The sequence below is a fragment of the Salvelinus fontinalis genome, chromosome 2, assembly GCF_029448725.1.
Source record: "Salvelinus fontinalis isolate EN_2023a chromosome 2, ASM2944872v1, whole genome shotgun sequence".
Lineage (NCBI taxonomy): Eukaryota > Metazoa > Chordata > Actinopteri > Salmoniformes > Salmonidae > Salvelinus > Salvelinus fontinalis.
This window is the reverse complement of record NC_074666.1, coordinates 6966689-6984852: the sequence shown is the minus strand read 5'-3', so window position 1 is coordinate 6984852 and position 18164 is coordinate 6966689. Positions and strand designations below refer to the sequence as shown.

The 18164-nt window shown below is 44.5% G+C and overlaps 1 protein-coding gene across 3 annotated transcripts in view; it reads left to right on the top strand.

The window, feature by feature from the left end:
• LOC129810962 (SH2 domain-containing protein 3C-like) overlaps positions 1 to 14173 on the top strand; it is a 167579-nt gene extending 153406 nt beyond the window's left edge. For all 3 annotated transcript variants that reach the window (XM_055862000.1, XM_055862018.1, XM_055862009.1), the window contains 5 exons: positions 6527 to 6642; positions 6797 to 6968; positions 8117 to 8228; positions 8346 to 8564; positions 9890 to 14173. In XM_055862000.1, the coding sequence (XP_055717975.1) occupies positions 6527 to 6642; positions 6797 to 6968; positions 8117 to 8228; positions 8346 to 8564; positions 9890 to 10065 (795 nt within the window). In that variant the 3' untranslated portion in view covers positions 10066 to 14173. The remainder of the gene's footprint in view (positions 1 to 6526; positions 6643 to 6796; positions 6969 to 8116; positions 8229 to 8345; positions 8565 to 9889) is intronic.
• Positions 14174 to 18164: the final 3991 nt, after the last annotated feature.

Below are 18164 nucleotides of genomic sequence, written 5' to 3'. Positions count from 1 at the left end.
AACAGAAGCAGGCTAACGGTATGTTCCTTGGCCTTGTGAACGTAACTCGGTGATATCACTAATGTCTAATTATTTTATTTTTTAAAATTATTTTACCTTTATTTAACTAGGCAAGTCAGTTTAAGAACAAATTCCTAATGAGTGTTGCTCAATGAACTCCTGTTGACAGTGGAGCAGCAGAGAGCAGAGAGGTTAATACAGGGATGACTATGCTATCCTAGGGCTGGGCGATATTGCCAAAATATTACATCACAGGATTTTTTAAAAATTGAACGGCATGACGGTATTTGACAGTGTTGTGAGTTTTTGGATAATAAAAGTTCTACATTTTCTTTATGAGTAGTGAGTGATCCTAGGGTGCTTTATGAGTAGTGAGTGATCCCAGGGTGCTTTATGAGTAGTGAGTGATCCTAGGGTGCTTTATGAGTAGTGAGTGATCCTAGGGTGCTTTATGAGTAGTGAGTGATCCAGGGTACTTTATGAGTAGTGAGTGATCCTAGGGTGCTTTATGAGTAGTGAGTGATCCTAGGGTGCTTTATGAGTAGTGAGTGATCCTAGGGTGCTTTATGAGTAGTGAGTGATCCTAGGGTGCTTTATGAGTAGTGAGTGATCCTAGGGTGCTTTATGAGTAGTGAGTGATCCCAGGGTGCTTTATGAGTAGTGAGTGATCCCAGGGTGCTTTATGAGTAGTGAGTGATCCCAGGGTGCTTTATGAGTAGTGAGTGATCCTAGGGTGCTTTATGAGTAGTGAGTGATCCTAGGATGCTTTATGAGTAGTGAGTGATCCTAGGGTGCTTTATGAGTAGTGAGTGATCCTAGGATGCTTTATGAGTAGTGAATGATCCTAGAGTGCTTTATGAGTAGTGATCCTAGGGTGCTTTATGAGTAGTGAGTGATCCTAGAGTGCTTTATGAGTAGTGAGTGATCCTAGAGTGCTTTATGAGTAGTGATCCTAGAGTGCTTTATGAGTAGTGAGTGATCCTAGAGTGCTTTATGAGTAGTGATCCTAGAGTGCTTTATGAGTAGTGAGTGATCCTAGAGTGGTTTATGAGTAGTGAGTGATCCTAGAGTGCTTTATGAGTAGTGATCCTAGAGTGCTTTATGAGTAGTGAGTGATCCTAGAGTGCTTTATGAGTAGTGATCCTAGAGTGCTTTATGAGTAGTGAGTGATCCTAGGGTGGTTTATGAGTAGTGAGTCGTGATCCTAGGGTGCTTTATGAGTAGTGAGTGATCCTAGGGTGCTTTATGAGTAGTGAGTGATCCTAGAGTGCTTTATGAGTAGTGATCCTAGAGTGCTTTATGAGTATTGAGTGATCCTAGGGTGGTTTATGAGTAGTGAGTGATCCTAGGGTGGTTTATGAGTAGTGAGTGATCCTAGGGTGGTTTATGAGTAGTGAGTGATCCTAGAGTGCTTTATGAGTAGTGATCCTAGGGTGCTTTATGAGTAGTGATCCTAGGGTGCTTTATGAGTAGTGATCCTAGAGTGCTTTATGAGTAGTGATCCTAGAGTGCTTTATGAGTAGTGATCCTAGAGTGCTTTATGAGTAGTGATCCTAGAGTGCTTTATGAGTAGTGATCCTAGGATGCTTTATGAGTAGTGATCCTAGAGTGCTTTATGAGTAGTGATCCTAGAGTGCTTTATGAGTAGTGATCCTAGAGTGCTTTATGAGTAGTGATCCTAGGGTGCTTTATGAGTAGTGATCCTAGAGTGCTTTATGAGTAGTGATCCTAGGGTGGCAACACATATATTCTAAGTGATTTCAGTGAGTCTTTCTCCATTCTGATTGTTTTATACTGTTCAATTCAACCAAAAATTATTTCAGCACTTTTATAATTTCTGCATTTCCTGCACTCAATTGCAGTAGTGGAAAAAGTAGCCGATTGTCATACTTGAGTAAAAGTAAAGATATGTTAATAGAAATTACTAAAGTAAAAGTGAAAGTCAACCAGTAAAATACTACTTGAGTAAAAGTCTAAAAGATTTTGGTTTTAAATATACTTAAGTATCAAAAGTACATTGAATTGATCAAATGTACTTAAGTATCAAAACTAAAAGTATAAATAATTTAACATTTCTTGTATTAAGCAAACCAGATGGCACCATTTTCTTGTTTTTTAAATTTACTGATAGCCAGGGGCACACTCCTACACTCAGACATCATTTACTGATAGCCAGGGGAACACTCCTACACTCAGACATCATTTACTGATAGCCAGGGGAACACTCCTACACTCAGACATAATTTACAAACAAAGCATTTGTGTTTAGTGTGTCCTCCAGATCAGAGGCAGTAGATGACCAGGGATGTTCTCTTGACAAGTGCGTGAATTGGACCATTTTCCTGTCCTGCTAAGCATTCAAAATGTAACGAGTACTTTTAGGTGTCAGGGAAAATGTATGGAGTAAAAAGTACAGTATTTTCTTTAGGAATGTAGTGAAGTAAAAGTAAAAGTTGTCAAAAATAAAAATAGTAAAGTACTGTAATGAGAAATATGTTCTCGATGGTCATAAACCAATTCAATTAAACTACTCAGTCTGCTAATCAGGATTTGTAAGATACTGATTGAAATGAAACAGACGGAGGCCCAGCTAAAATAGTCAATAAGGTTTATTCACGAGAGCGCTGGTTAGTTGTACAAAACCATTCATTTTATACTAGCTCCTTACGCACATACTCTTGCACAAAAACAGAATTCATACGCACATACATTTGCACACAAACAGTAGGTATCCTACGCACGTACTGTCCTGCTGCCCAGCCGCATGTACTGTCCTGCTGCCCAGCCGCATGTACTGTCCTGTTACCCAGCCGCATGTACTGTCCTGCTACCCAGCCGCATGTACTGTCCTGTTACCCAGCCGCATGTACTGTCCTGCTACCCAGCCGCATGTACTGTCCTGCTACCCAGCCGCATGTACTGTCCTGTTACCCAGCCGCACGTACTGTCCTGCTACCCAGCCGCATGTACTGTCCTGCTACCCAGCCGCACGTACTGTCCTGCTACCCAGCCGCACGTACTGTCCTGCTACCCAGCCGCATGTATTGTCCTGCTACCCAGCCGCATGTACTGTCCTGCTACCCAGCCGCATGTACTGTCCTGCTACCCAGCCGCATGTACTGTCCTGCTACCCAGCCGCATGTACTGTCCTGCTACCCAGCCGCATGTACTGTCCTGCTACCCAGCCGACAAAGATTATGGACCGTGAGAATCACTCCCTGTCCTTTCCCCAGTCTCTCTGTGGCCCCTAGCCAAGGTCGGCACTGAATCTTGCTCAGACAGTCTGTGTTTAAGACACTTTAGAGACATATTGTACAGTTTATATTGTTTTACCTTAATTCTGACTAAAACTACACACCTCATTAATTATACTTTTATTGACTAAACCTAAACAAACCCATCAGATAATAAATGTATGATTCTAATAAATTTCATACAGTTATAAGGTTTCAGAGTGGGAATTATTTCATCATTATCTTTCAACATTTAAATTACTTTAACAAATACAGATACCCCAAAAAATGACTTAAGTAGTACTTTAAAGTATTTTTACTTAATTACTTTACACCACTGCTCAATTGAGATAATTTCCACACTGCCCCGTAGGGCTGCACGATATGGGCAAATAATCTAGGATTTATCTTTAACCAAATGTTGCAATTGCGTTTTTACTTGCGAATTAGGGAAAACTGTTGGAATCATGGAAATAGAATGACTATTCTATTTCTATAGTTAGAATGTAATAGTGGGCACTTTGAATACAGTGTTGTTTGAGATGTGTCACGTTCCTGACCTGTTTTCTGTTGTTTTGTATGTGTTTAGTTGGTCAGGGCGTGAGTTGGGGTGGGCATTCTATGTGTTGTGTTTCTATGTTGGGTTTAATGTGTTGCCTGATATGGTTCTCAATTAGAGGCAGGTGTTTGACGTTTCCTCTGATTGAGAACCATATTAAGGTAGGCTGGTTTCACTGTTTGTTTGTGGGTGATTGTCTTCCGTGTCTGTGTATGTCGCACCACACGGGACTGTTTCGTTTGTCGTTCGTGTATGTAGTCTGTTCCTGTTCGTGAGTTCTTCGTGTTATTATGTAAGTTCCATGTTCAGGTCTGTCTACGTCGTTTTGTTATTTTGGTAATAATTTCAAGTGTTTATCGTGTTTCGTCTATATATAATAAATTCATTATGGATTCAACCTACGCTGCATTTTGGTCCGACCCTTACTCCTCCTCCTCGTCCGAGCGTTACAAGCGTTACAAGATGACAACAAATTAAAATGCCAGGGAGGAGTTATTGTGACAGGGTAGGAACTAAAGTGTTGATAAGTGTTTCCTAGGGGACACTATAATCTTTGGCTACATTGCATGTTTTCTCTTGGCTACTTCATGTAGCTAACATATTCTTGCTTTGCATATTCCTCTTTGATTTAGAATATCAATCAAATTCAATCAAATGTATTTATAAAGCCCTTCTTACATCAGCTGATGTCACAAAGTGCTGTACAGAAACCCAGCCTAAAACCCCAAACAGCAAGCAATGCAGGTGTAGAAGCACGGTGGCTAGGAAACACTCCCTAGAAAGGCAAGAACCTAGGAAGAAACCTAGAGAGGATCCAGGCTATGAGGGGTGGCCAGTCCTCTTCTGGCTGTGCCAGGTGGAGATAATAACAGAACATGGCCAGGATGTTCAAATGTTCATAGATGACCAGCAGGGTCAAATAATAATAATCACAGTGGTTGTCAAGGGTGCAACAGGTCAGCACCTCAGGAGTAAATGTCAGTTGGCTTTTCATAGCCGATCATTCAGAGTATCTCTACCACTCCTGCTGTTTCTAGAGAGTTGAAAACAGCAGGTCTGGGACAGGTAGCACGTCCGGTGAACAGGTCAGTGTTCCATAGCCGCAGACAGAACAGTTGAAACTGGAGCAGCAGCAGGTGGACTGGGGACAGCAAGGAGTCATCAGGCCAGGTAGTCCTGAGGCATGGTCCTAGGGCTCAGGTCCTCCGAGAGAGAGAAAGATAGAAAGAAAGAAAGAAAGAGAGAAAGAGAGAATTCGAGAGAGCATACTTAAATTCACACAGGACACCGGATAAGACAGGAGAAATACTCCCGATATAACAGACTGACCCTAGCCCCCGACACATAAACTACTGCAGCATAAATACTGGAGGCTGAGACAGGAGGGGTCGGGAGACACTGTGGCCCCGTCCGACGATACCCCCGGAAAGGGCCAAACAGGCAGGATATAACCCCACCCACTTTGCCAAAGCACAGCCCCCACAACACTAGAGGGATATCTTCAACCACCAACTTACCATCCTGAGACAAGGCTGAGTATAGCCCACAAAGATCTCCCCCACGGCACAACCCAAGGGGGGGGTGCCAACCCGGACAGGATACTGTTGCACAAACAACATGCTGATTTAGGTCTACACCGTCACTGGTGTTATCAGGCTGTATTAGCTAGCTACGTTTGCTCTTACTCAGTACATGCATTAGCTAGCTAGCTATTAGCATTAGCGGCTAACAATTAGCGTATCACAAGATTTAGGACAACTTGCTAAGAAAAGACAAACTAGCTGTTTGCTGATGTAAGAAACACAAGCTAATAGTGTCATTATAGAACGCTAGTGGATTTATATTAAGAAGCAAAGAGAATACAGCATCGTTGTCATCAACATTGTTGTATGTGCTGCATTGACCATGCAGACTGAACGCAAGTGTCTCGTGGTTGAGGAACAGCATGCGCTCCTTGAGTGGCAGGAAGCCTAGCTATGTCTGTGTGGAAAGTGGCACGGAGAGAGAGAGCTGAGAGAGATGACTCAAGTAGCGAAGTAAACTATAAAAATTGACATTACACATGGCGTATCACATTTAACAAACCACGCATTGGTTTCCCTGCATCAATACTGGTATATCATAAAATATGGTAAACCGCCCACTATTTGCTCTACTCATTATTTGGTAACATTTGAATTAAGAGACAATTAACCACCAGTCTCAGTGACCATGAATACATTAAATTACAAATTACAATAAACCCTTTCCTCTCTCCCTGTTCTCTCCTGTCTACATTTCCTCTCTCCCTCTTCTCTCCTCTCTACATGTCCTCTCTCCCTCTTCTCTCCTCTCTCCATTTCCTCCCTCCCTCCCCCCTTTCTCTCTCCTCATTTCCCCCTCTGCTCTCTCTACATTTCAATCTCTCCCTCCCCCTCTCTCTTCTCTCTACATGTCCTCCCTCCCCTCTCCTCTCTCCACCTCTCTCTCTCCATTTCCTCCCTCTCTTCTCTCTCCATTTTCTGCCTCCTTCTCCTCTCCTCTCTCTTCATTTCCTCCCTCTACTCTCTTTTCTCTCTACATATCCTCCGTCCCCCTCTCCTCTCTCCACCTCTCTCTACATTTCCTCCTCCTCTCTCCACCTCTCTCTTAATTTCCTCCCTCTCCTCTCTCTCCATTTCCTCCCTCTCTCTCCATTTACCCTCTCCCTCCTTCCCCCCCCCGCGTTGTGCTCCCTCCCTCTGTCTGTGTGAAGGTTGCTAGGATACTGGGTGTTACCGAGGAGATGCAGAGGATGATGGGAGTGGGCTCAGGACTGGAGTTGTTGACTCTTCCTCACGGACACCAGCTGAGACTGGACCTACTGGAGCGGTAAGGGTTACGCTTGTGGTTGAGGCTAGGGTTAGGGTTGAACCGGAATGTCGACATGAAGCTAGGGTTAGGAGTAGATTGTGGTTGGTGCTGTTCTCATCCTATTCTTCCTTGTCTCATCCCTCTCCCCTCCTCCTCCTCAAATTCTCCTCAGGTTCTATACTATGTCTATAATGACCGCTGTGGACCTGCTGGGCTGTACAGGCAGTAAAGAGGAGAGGGCTGCTCTGCTCCATAAAACCATCCAGCTGGCTGCTGAACTCAAGAGCAACCTGGGGAACATGTTTGGCTTCGCTGCTGTGATGAGAGCACTGGAGCTACCACAGGTATGGACCAACCATGTACAGTACACACACACACACACACACACACACACACACACACACACACACACACACACACACACACTCACACTCACACTCACGCATGCAGTAATACACACAGAGTAATAAACATACAGGAATACACACACGTACAACACCAAATATCGGTAGAGGTACATCATTATCTATATGATATATTGTCGCATGCTGTTATATCTCCCTTTCTCTTCTCTTTCGTCTCTCTCTCTCCTCTCTTCTCTTCTCTTTCGTCTCTCTATCTCTCCTCTCTTCTCTTCTCTTTCGTCTCTCTATCTCTCTCTTTCTCTTCTCTTTCGTCTCTCTCTCCTCTCTTCTCTTTCTCTTCTCTTTTGTCTCTCTATCTCTTTTCTCTCCTCGCTTCTCCTCTCTTCTCTTCTCTTTCGTCTCTCTCTCCTCTCTTCTCTTTCGTCTCTCTGTCTCTCCTCTCTTCTCTTCTCTTTTGTCTCTCTATCTCTCTCCTCTCTTCTCTTTTGTCTCTCTATCTCTCTCCTCTCTTCTCTTTTGTCTCTATCTCTCTCCTCTCTTCTCTTTCGTCTCTCTATCTCTCTCCTCTCTTCTCTTTCGTCTCTCTATCTCTCTCCTCTCTTCTCTTTCGTCTCTCTATCTCTCTCCTCTCTTATCTTTCATCTCTCTATCTCTCTCCTCTCTTCTCTTTTGTCTCTCTATCTCTCTCCTCTCTTCTCTTTTGTCTCTCTATCTCTCTCCTCTCTTCTCTTCTCTTTCGTCTATCTCTCTCCTCTCTTCTCTTCTCTTTCGTCTCTCTATCTCTCTCCTCTCTTCTCTTCTCTTTCGTCTCTCTCTCCTCTCTTCTCTTCTCTTTCGTCTCTCTGTCTCTCCTCTCTTCTCTTCTCTTTCGTCTCTCTCTCCTCTCTTCTCTTCTCCTTCGTCTCTCTGTCTCTCCTCTCTTCTCTTCTCTTTCGTCTCTCTGTCTCTCTCCTCCTCTCTTCTCTTTTGTCTCTCTCTCTCCTCTCTTCTCTTTCGTCCCTCTGTTTCTCTCTCTCCTCCTCTCTTCTCTTTCGTCTCTCTCTCCTCCTCTCTTCTCTTCTCTTTCGTCTCTCTGTCTCTCTCCTCTCTTCTCTTCTCTTTCGTCTCTCTGTGTCTCTCTCTCTCAGATCTCTCGTCTGGAGCAGACGTGGATGACTTTACGTCAGAGACACACAGAGGGAGCCATCCTCTATGAGAAGAAGCTCAAGCCATTCATGAAGAACATGAACGATGGCAAAGGTATGGAGCTGGAGGCTGTGTGTGTTTCTGTGTGCGTTGTGTGTTTGATTTGCACAGAACAACGGTATGTGTGTTTCTCTCTCTGTGTCAGTGTGTCTCTCTCTCTGTGTGTTCCAGAGAGCACTGTGTTGTCCAACACCTCCTTCCCTCATGTGGTTCCTCTGCTGTCTCTGCTGGAGAGGAGTGTGGCCGTGGGGGAAGGGCCAGGGGCGGGGATAGAATCCTGGGAGAAAGTGCAGGCGGGGGTTGACGTGGTGATGTCACACCTGGAGGCTGCCCGGACCATCGCTCACCATGGGGGGCTGTACCGCACCAACGCTGAGACCAAACTACAGGGTAAGGCCTGGGGGAGCGTGTGTGTGTGTTCTTCGCTGTGTGTGCTCTGTGTATTTGTTTGACTTGCACACACATGAGACCCGGTTTCCCGTACTTAAATCACTGTCAGACACTCAGAGAATCTCATTCATCAGTCGATAATCACAGACTCATTCAGTCATTATTGGAAGTGCTTTTTAGTCTAGTTATAGCTTTAATCCAGGTCCGGGAAAGCATTCGGTAGAGTATAGTGTAGTATTATAGTATCGTGTGATTATCCAGTATGACTATCCAGGTCCGGGAAAGCATTCCGTAGAGTATAGAGTAGTATTATAGTATCGTGTGCCGAGTCAGCCATATTGTTATGAATTAACCACCAAGGGCTTGTCTGATTAGTGGATGTTGTGCATTGATTTATTTGAGTAATAACTGTCGTGTTTCTGTACATGTTGAAGTTGTTATGTTGCTCCTTGATGCTGACGCATCCTAATATCTGACGGTGTGTGTGGTCAGTATGTTTATAATGGTTCATTGACATTGATCTGAAATAATGATTGAGGTGTTGGTTGTTGGGCTATCTGTGGTAGTGTGCTGGTGATGGTTACGGTATGTTGACATTTATCACTATTGGTTCTGATTGATTCCAGTCCCTGGCGATGAGTGTATTGAGCAGGATGTCAATAACTATCTTAACTAGACTTTGTTTTCCACAATGTCTGTAATATCGATCAATCCCTCTCTCCTCTTTTTTCTCTTTCTCTCCCTTATGTTCTGTTGTCTCCCCCTCTCCTCTCCTCTCCCTCTCCTCCTCCTCTCCTCTCCTCCCCTCTCCTCTCCTCCTGTCCTCTCCTCCTCTCCTCCTCCTCTCCTCCTCTCCTCCCCTCTTCCTGTCCTCCTCTCCTCCCCCTCTCCTCCTCTCCTCCTCCTCTCATCCTCTCCTCTCCTCCTCTCTTCCTCCTGTCCTCTCCTCCTCCTCTCATCCTCTCTTCCTCCTGTCCTCTCCTCCTCCTCTCCTCTCCTCCTCCTCCTCCCTCTCCTCTCCTCCTCCTCTCCTCCTCTCTTCCTCCGCTCCTCCTCTCTTCCTCCTGTCCTCTCTTCCTCCTCTCCTCCTCTCTTCCTCCTGTCCTCTCCTCTCTTCCTCCTCTCCTCATCTCCTCTTCCTGTTCTCTCCTCTCCTCCTCTCTTCCTCCTCTCCTCGTCTCCTCCTCCTGTTCTCTCCTCTCCTCCTCTCTTCCTCCTGTCCTCTCCTCCTCCTCTCCTCCTCTCTTCCTCCTGTCCTCTCCCCCTCTCCTCTCCTCCTCCTCTCCTCCTCCTGTCCTCTCCTCTCTCTCCTCCTCCTCCACCAGGCTTCCAGGAGAGGGAGGAGGTTCTGGAGATCTTCCGGACAGAGTTCCAGATGAGGTTGCTATGGGGAAGTCGGGGGTCGGAGGGCAGCCAATCAGAGCGCTATGAGAAGTTTGACAAAGTCCTGACCGCTCTGTCTCACAAGCTGGAACCTCTTGTACGCCACAGTGAACTATAGCATCCATCTCACCAAACACCCCTATACACAGCACTCACAGTGGTATGGCCCGTCTCCCCACACTGCTGCTGGATGAATCCAATGTGAGGGGAGGAAGCAGCTAACGGAGACAAGAGAATAGACTGAGAGAGGAAAAGGGTACGCTAGGAGAGAAGGAGCGTCTCACTGTATATCCCCATAAAAGTCATAAAGGGCTTTTTCAGAGCTCTTAAACAGTGTGGGAAGTTACATATTCTGCCTATCTTCGAAGTACAGATAATTGTATGGTGTGCGCTTAGGGTCAAACAGCACAGGGGAGGGAGTATAGGGAAGACAAAGCTCTGATTTGTCTAAAACCTCCCTCACTAGTACTGTCACAACTCTGTAGTATCACCAACTTAAAGAGACAGTAATATTTAAAACAATGTTTGTGCTCTTCAGGACACCTGTATAATAGATATAAAACTATCTGTATCTATGACCTGTGTCACCAGACCTCAGCTTCAGACTGAGAGGTAGTGTGTTCTGGAATCTGTTGTTCTTGTATAGGCTCTCTGCATATCTGCCATTCATTCCATATTCCATCACGTCCCCTGCTGATGACACCTGCAGTGTGCTCATACAGCTGGCCTCTTATCGGTCTGTTTTGAACAAGTCATAATATATGTTATGTTTCCAAACCACACCAGCTGTCTGAGGCGTACTGTGCTCTGCCTAAAAGCATTTTCTCTCTGTGAACTTTGTTTGTGTGCTGTTCAGTGGCAGTTATCTTATATGAGGGCTCTTCTGAGAAGCATTCACCCCCCCTCTTCTTTTCTCCGTTTCTGGCATGTCATAAATGTTTCTCAAATCAAAACAAAATCAAATTGTATTGGTCACATGCACATATTGGGCAGATGTTATTGCGGGTGTAGCGAAATTCTTGTGGCATGTCAATAATGTTTCTGGCATATTATTAATGTTTCTGCCATGTCATTAATGTCATGTCCTTAATGTTTCTGGCATGTCATTAATGTTTCTGGCATGTCATTAATGTTTCTGGCATGTCATTAATGTTTCTGTCATGTCAATAATGTTTCTGGCATGTCATTAATGTTTCTGGCATGTCATTAATGTTTCTGGCATGTCATTAATGTTTCTGTCATGTCAATAATGTTTCTGTCATGTCAATAATGTTTCTGGCATGTCATTAATATTTCTGGCATGTCATTAATATTTTTGGCATGTCATTAATATTTCTGGCATGTCATTAATATTTTTGGCATGTCATTAATATTTCTGGCATGTCATTAATATTTCTGGCATGTCATTAATATTTCTGGCATGTCATTAATATTTTTGGCATGTCGTTAATGTTTCTGGCATGTCATTAATATTTTTGGCATGTCGTTAATATTTCCTGATGACTCCTGTCCCATTTACATCATATGAGCATGTTTTTTCTGCACTTGTCACACACACAATTAAAAATAGCCATAATGCACTCTCACCTGTTTGTGTGAACTATTGGACTTCAGGCACATGTGTTATAATGTAAAACACTGACTGTGCTGTTCTCTTGATCGTTACTTAGATATTTTTGAAAGGCGTGGCATTCCAAATACTGAGTGATATTTTTTTTCTTCTTCCTGACAAACTTTGTTGTCATGGTAACATGTTTGACAGACTTTGTTGACATGATAACGTAACATGTTTGAGCCTCTGCTGTTCCCATACGATTCAGGTTTTAACCGGCGTGAATGAATGTGCTTTGGTCTGAAAGCGATCCAGAACGTTCTCAGGGCAGAATGGAGACCCTAAAAAATGTATTTTTGCTGAAATGCTTTAGTGAAATAAATGTCATGTAAAATGCAACTTCAACATGAGGGCTTAGAGGAATCTGGCAACTTCCTTGGAACTAAATACATTGTGACCTTTGATCAAATAATTCCTGGAAACTTTTCATCTGCCGACTCCTAAGCAGTAGTCACGTTACTGTCACAGTGGGCACGTTACTGTCACAGTGGTCACGTTACTGTCACAGTGGTCATGTTACTGTCACAGTGGTCACGTTACTGTCACAGTGGTCATGTTACTGTCACAGTGGTCACGTTACTGTCACAGTGGTCACGTTACTGTCACAGTGGTCACGTTACTGTCACAGTGGTCACGTTACTGTCACAGTGGTCATGTTACTGTCACAGTGGTCACGTTACTGTCACAGTGGTCACGTTACTGTCACAGTGGTCACGTTACTGTCACAGTGGTCACGTTACTGTCACAGTGGTCATGTTACTGTCACAGTGGGCACGTTACTGGCATTACTCGCAGTGGTCACGTTACTGTCGCAGTGGTCACGTTACTGTCGCAGTGGTCACGTGACAGTCGCAGTGGTCACGTTACTGTCACAGTGGTCACGTTACTGTTGCAGTGGTCACGTTACTGTCGCAGTGGTCACGTTACTGTCGCAGTGGTCACGTGACAGTCGCAGTGGTCATGTTACTGTCACAGTGGTCACGTTACTGTCGCAGTGGTCACGTTACTGTCGCAGTGGTCACGTTACTGTCGCAGTGGTCACGTTACTGTCGCAGTGGTCACGTTACTGTCGCAGTGGTCACGTTACTGTCGCAGTGGTCACGTGACAGTCGCAGTGGTCACGTTACTGTTGCAGTGGTCACGTTACTGTCGCAGTGGTCACGTTACTGTCGCAGTGGTCACGTTACTGTCGCAGTGGTCACGTTACTGTCGCAGTGGTCACGTTACTGTCGCAGTGGTCACGTTACTGTCGCAGTGGTCACGTTACTGTCACAGTGGTCACGTTACTGTCGCAGTGGTCACGTTACTGTCGCAGTGGTCACGTTACTGTCGCAGTGGTCATGTTACTGTCGCAGTGGTCACGTTACTGTTGCAGTGGTCACGTTACTGTCGCAGTGGTCACGTTACTGGCATTACTCGCAGTGGTCATGTTACTGTCACAGTGGTCACGTTACTGTCGCAGTGGTCACGTTACTGTCGCAGTGGTCACGTTACTGTTGCAGTGGTCACGTTACTGTCACAGTGGTCACGTTACTGTCGCAGTGGTCACGTTACTGTCACAGTGGTCACGTTACTGTCACAGTGGTCACGTTACTGTCACAGTGGTCACGTTACTGGCATTACTCGCAGTGGTCACGTTACTGTCGCAGTGGTCACGTTACTGTCGCAGTGGTCACGTTACTGTCACAGTGGTCACGTTACTGTCGCAGTGGTCACGTTACTGTCGCAGTGGTCACGTTACTGTCACAGTGGTCACGTTACTGTCGCAGTGGTCACGTTACTGTCGCAGTGGTCACGTTACTGTCGCAGTGGTCACGTTACTGTCGCAGTGGTCACGTTACTGTCACAGCGGTCACGTTACTGTCGACACAAAAGCTCTATGGCTGATGATCATGATGATTAGTTATTTTCAGTTATTTTATTGTCAGTGTCTGCTGATTGGTTTCTAATCAAATATGTATTAGGCTGACTCTCAGATCTATGCAATCACTTTAATGAATTAATGGTTTAGTCCTCACATAGGAAACAAGCAGAGTAGACTCTGCTTCACCCTGAGGATGTGTTGCGTGTGAGTGCCAGCCAGACGGTGCATCCCAGGTTATATTAATTGAGCACCAAACAAAGGAAAACAGGCTGAAACAGGGAGGGATTATCTGAACTTGTCCAATTGTTTTTGTCTTCTGTTGCAAAATGTTTTGCTACGGTGTGCCCTAATAAATACGACCACAGTCAGCCAGTGAGTATAAATGATGGGAGTCCAATGACGAATTGTCCCTTCTGTCCAGAAGAGGGCGCTGTTGTTCAGTCAGCAAAACAATCCAGAGTGAATATTGAATAGGATTTTGTGATTTTGTGTTTTTTTTTGCGATTATGAATAAAGCCTGCTGGTTTAGGAACAATGATGATGTGCTGTATGTAATGATGTTTGTCTCACCTTATGTTGTACAGATTACATGTGTGGGTTTTCCCTGTTGTAAATAGTCAATCTGGAACGATGAACCTGTAAAGAAACAGGACTAAATACTCCCATCGTTGTGACACCCACGTTTTTTTTTTTTATGTACTGTACATAACGGTTCACTTGTTTTTCAAATAAATAAAGCTTTTGTCAGTGCTTTGTAGGCCTGTGGCTTGATTAGATTGACTCTATTCGCTACTCTGTGTTCAAGGTAGAAATCGCTAGATGGCAGTACTGTCTCACTAATAATGTTGAACGAGAGTTGAATCGTGAGCTTTAAACATCACCCCTGACTTCATCTTTGTCTACTTGTGTACACAGTGTTTCAGCTAGCTGCATGGGTACAGACAGCACAGTTCAAAGGTGTTGCTTACTAGTAAGATAGAACTACTGGACATCAAAGAAGATGTGATGAGTTGTCATTTTTAAATAAAAGCCTTACGACCTGTGAAATGACTGTCAATACTGCCATCCCTGTGTGCCTGTGTGCACATACTGCCGTGCCTGTGTGCACATACTGCCGTGCCTGTGTGCACATACTGCCGTGCCTGTGTGCACATACTGCCGTGCCTGTGTGCCTGTGTGCACATACTGCCGTGCCTGTGTGCACATACTGCCGTGCCTGTGTGCACATACGTCCGTGTGTGTGTTCGCCTGTCTTTGAGCTACCGAGCATGTGCACTGTAGTTCAGGGCTGGGCATTAGATGACAAGAATCTCACGTGACTCTATATGGTCAGTGCGGGGCAGAGACGAAATGGTGGTGGAGACAGGGGGAAGAGAACAGGCTAGTTTGTGTTAACAGTCAGGACTCAGTCCATGTTAACAGTCAGGACTCAGCCCATGTTAACAGTCAGGATTCAGTCCATGTTAACAGTCAGGATTCAGTCCATGTTAACAGTCAGGACTCAGTCCATGTTAACAGTCAGGACTCAGTCCATGTTAACAGTCAGGACTCAGCCTATGTTAACAGTCAGGACTCAGTCCAGGTTAAGAGTCAATACTAAGTCCATGTTAACAGTCAGGACTCAGCCCATGTTAACAGTCAGGACTCAGTCCATGTTAACAGTCAGGACTCAGCCTATGTTAACAGTCAGGATTCAGTCCATGTTAACAGTCAGGATTCAGTCCATGATACGAGTCAGGACTCAGCCTATGTTAACAGTCAGGACTCAGCCCATGTTAACAGTGAGGACTCAGTCCATGTTAACAGTCAGGACTCAGCCCATGTTAACAGTCAGGACTCAGCCTATGTTAACAGTCAGGACTCAGCCCATGTTAACAGTCAGGATTCAGTCCATGTTAACAGTCAGGACTCAGCCCATGTTAACAGTCAGGACTCAGTCCATGTTAACAGTCAGGACTCAGTCCATGTTAACAGTCAGGACTCAGCCTATGTTAACAGTCAGGACTCAGCCCATGTTAACAGTCAGGACTCAGCCCATGTTAACAGTCAGGACTCAGCCCATGTTAACAGTCAGGACTCAGCCCATGTTAACAGTCAGGACTCAGCCCATGTTAACAGTCAGGACTCAGCCCATGTTAACAGTCAGGACTCAGCCTATGTTAACAGTCAGGACTCAGCCCATGTTAACAGTCAGGACTCAGCCCATGTTAACAGTCAGGACTCAGCCCATGTTAACAGTCAGGACTCAGCCCATGTTAACAGTCAGGACTCAGCCCATGTTAACAGTCAGGACTCAGCCCATGTTAACAGTCAGGACTCAGCCCATGTTAACAGTCAGGACTCAGCCCATGTTAACAGTCAGGACTCAGCCCATGTTAACAGTCAGGACTCAGCCTATGTTAACAGTCAGGACTCAGCCCATGTTAACAGTCAGGACTCAGCCCATGTTACGAGTCAGGACTCAGCCTATGTTAACAGTCCTAGCTGCACTGTCAGGCATAATGATGCATCCATTCCCTCAGCCTTGGCTAAGACAGGAGAGACTGGGGCACTGCCGCTGATGCCCCCCATGCACCCCTCTCTGTCTCTCACCCCCCACCCCCTCTCCCTACGCCAAGAAGACAATGGTACGGCCAGGCTCTGTCTCATACCCCAGCGCTCAGAGTCACAGGCGTGGGAGGTAGAGAAACAACGTCAAACAAAAGATTTCTTGTGATGAAACGATCTCCAATTCAAAAAGGCCATGATGAGGACATTCCAGTGTGTGTTGATGCTGAGGAAGAGAGGAAAGGAGTTGATGTACTTTCATATTAGTTTCATAACCTAAGCAGCAGTAACTATGGGGTGTGTGAATGACAATAAGCCACACAGAGGGCATTCTCTCTGCTATCCCCGCCTGCGTCCATGATCCATGTAACAGGCTCATTCTTCTATTTCTTTATATGCTGCTCACTGAAACAGACCATGGCTCTCTTTCCCATCCTCACCAATTCACTACTAATCTAATCCTCTCTGCCTCCTTTCACTGCAAATCTATTGTGTTCTCCGTTGTCGGTTATCCATGTGTGACATAGCTGCATGTTCATGGTAGTATATCACAGGATTTATCACATCTGATTGATCACATAGCAGCACCAATTGTATTGTGTTGGTGTGGGGTTCAATGCAGCACCAATTGTATTGTGTTTGTGTGGGGTTCAATGCAGAACCAATTAGAGGTCGACCGATTATGATTTGTCGACGCCGATACCGATATCGATTATTGGAGGACCAAAAAAAGCCGATACCGATTAATCGGCCAATTTTAATATATATTTGTAATAATGACAATTCCAACAATACTGAATGAACAATGAACACTTTTATTTGAACTTAATATATTATATAAATAAAATCAATTTAGTCTCAAATAAATAATGAAACATGTTCAATTTGGTTTAAATAATGAAAAACACAGTGTTGGAGAAGAAAGTAAAAGTGCAGTATGTGCCATGTAAAAAAGCTAACGTTTAAGTTCCTTGCTCAGAACATGAGAACATATGAAAGCTGGTGGTTCCTTTTAACATGATTCTTCAATATTCCCAGTTAAGATGTTTTAGGTTGTAGTTATTATAGGACTATTTCTCTCTATACCATTTGTATTTCATATACCTTTGACTATTGGATGTTCTTATAGGCACTTTAGTATTGCCAGCCTAATCTTGGGAGTTGATAGGCTTGAAGTCATAAACAGCGCTGTGTATCAAGCATTGCTAAGAGCTGCTGGCAAACGCAGTAAAGTGCTATTTGAATGAATGCTTACGAGCCTGCTGCTACCTACCACCGCTCAGTCAGACTGCTCTATCAAATATCAAATCATATACTTCATTATAATATGATAAATATACAGAAATACGAGCCTTTGGTCATTAATATGGTCAAATCCGTAAACTATCATTTCGAGAACAAAACGCTTATTCTTGCTGTGAAATAGGGAACCGTTCCGTATTGTGTCGAACAGGTGGCAACCCTAACATGCTGACCAGACCGGACACGTCGCGTGTGCGAGCGTCGCAAAATAAATTTTGAAATCCATGTTATTCAATTATTTCACCCACACTGCTCGTGTGCGCCAACGAGCGCCTGCGATGCCAAGGGATAAAATGGAACTCCTATTTCTGACGCAGATCACACTGAAAGTCCTGCCTCTCCCATCTCCTCATTGGTTTATAGAAGTAGGTACCCACGTGCCATCTCCTCATTGGTTATACCCACGTGGGTGATTGAAAGACGAACTGTTTTGCCGGTAGTCGTGGTAATACTATGAAAGTTTAGATGCGATCACCAAATAAGTTCAACAATGAAAAAGCCTGAAAGGAGAAGAGATGACTAGAAACGATTTGGTTGGCTGTTTTATGTGTGGATCAATTGTCGGAGAAGAGGATCTTGTGCAGTTCAGGTAAAATAACAACTCAATGTTTATATCCCAGGACAAATTAGCTAGCAACAGCAAGCTAGTTAAATAGGACAAATTAGCTAGCAAGTGCAAGCTAACTAGCTAAATTGCCATTCATGTTTAATGCTTTTTGACCTGTCCCCAAATGAATGTCATTGGTTCAGAGTTTGTTTTGATATTTTAACCTGCGTGTTGTGATCGCGTTTGGTGTAGGGGGACAAAATAAATGTATGCACGATAGCGCACGATGGCGGACGCATGCAGCCAGTTTGGGTTCCGTGTAAGTATAAATATTGCTGTTACATT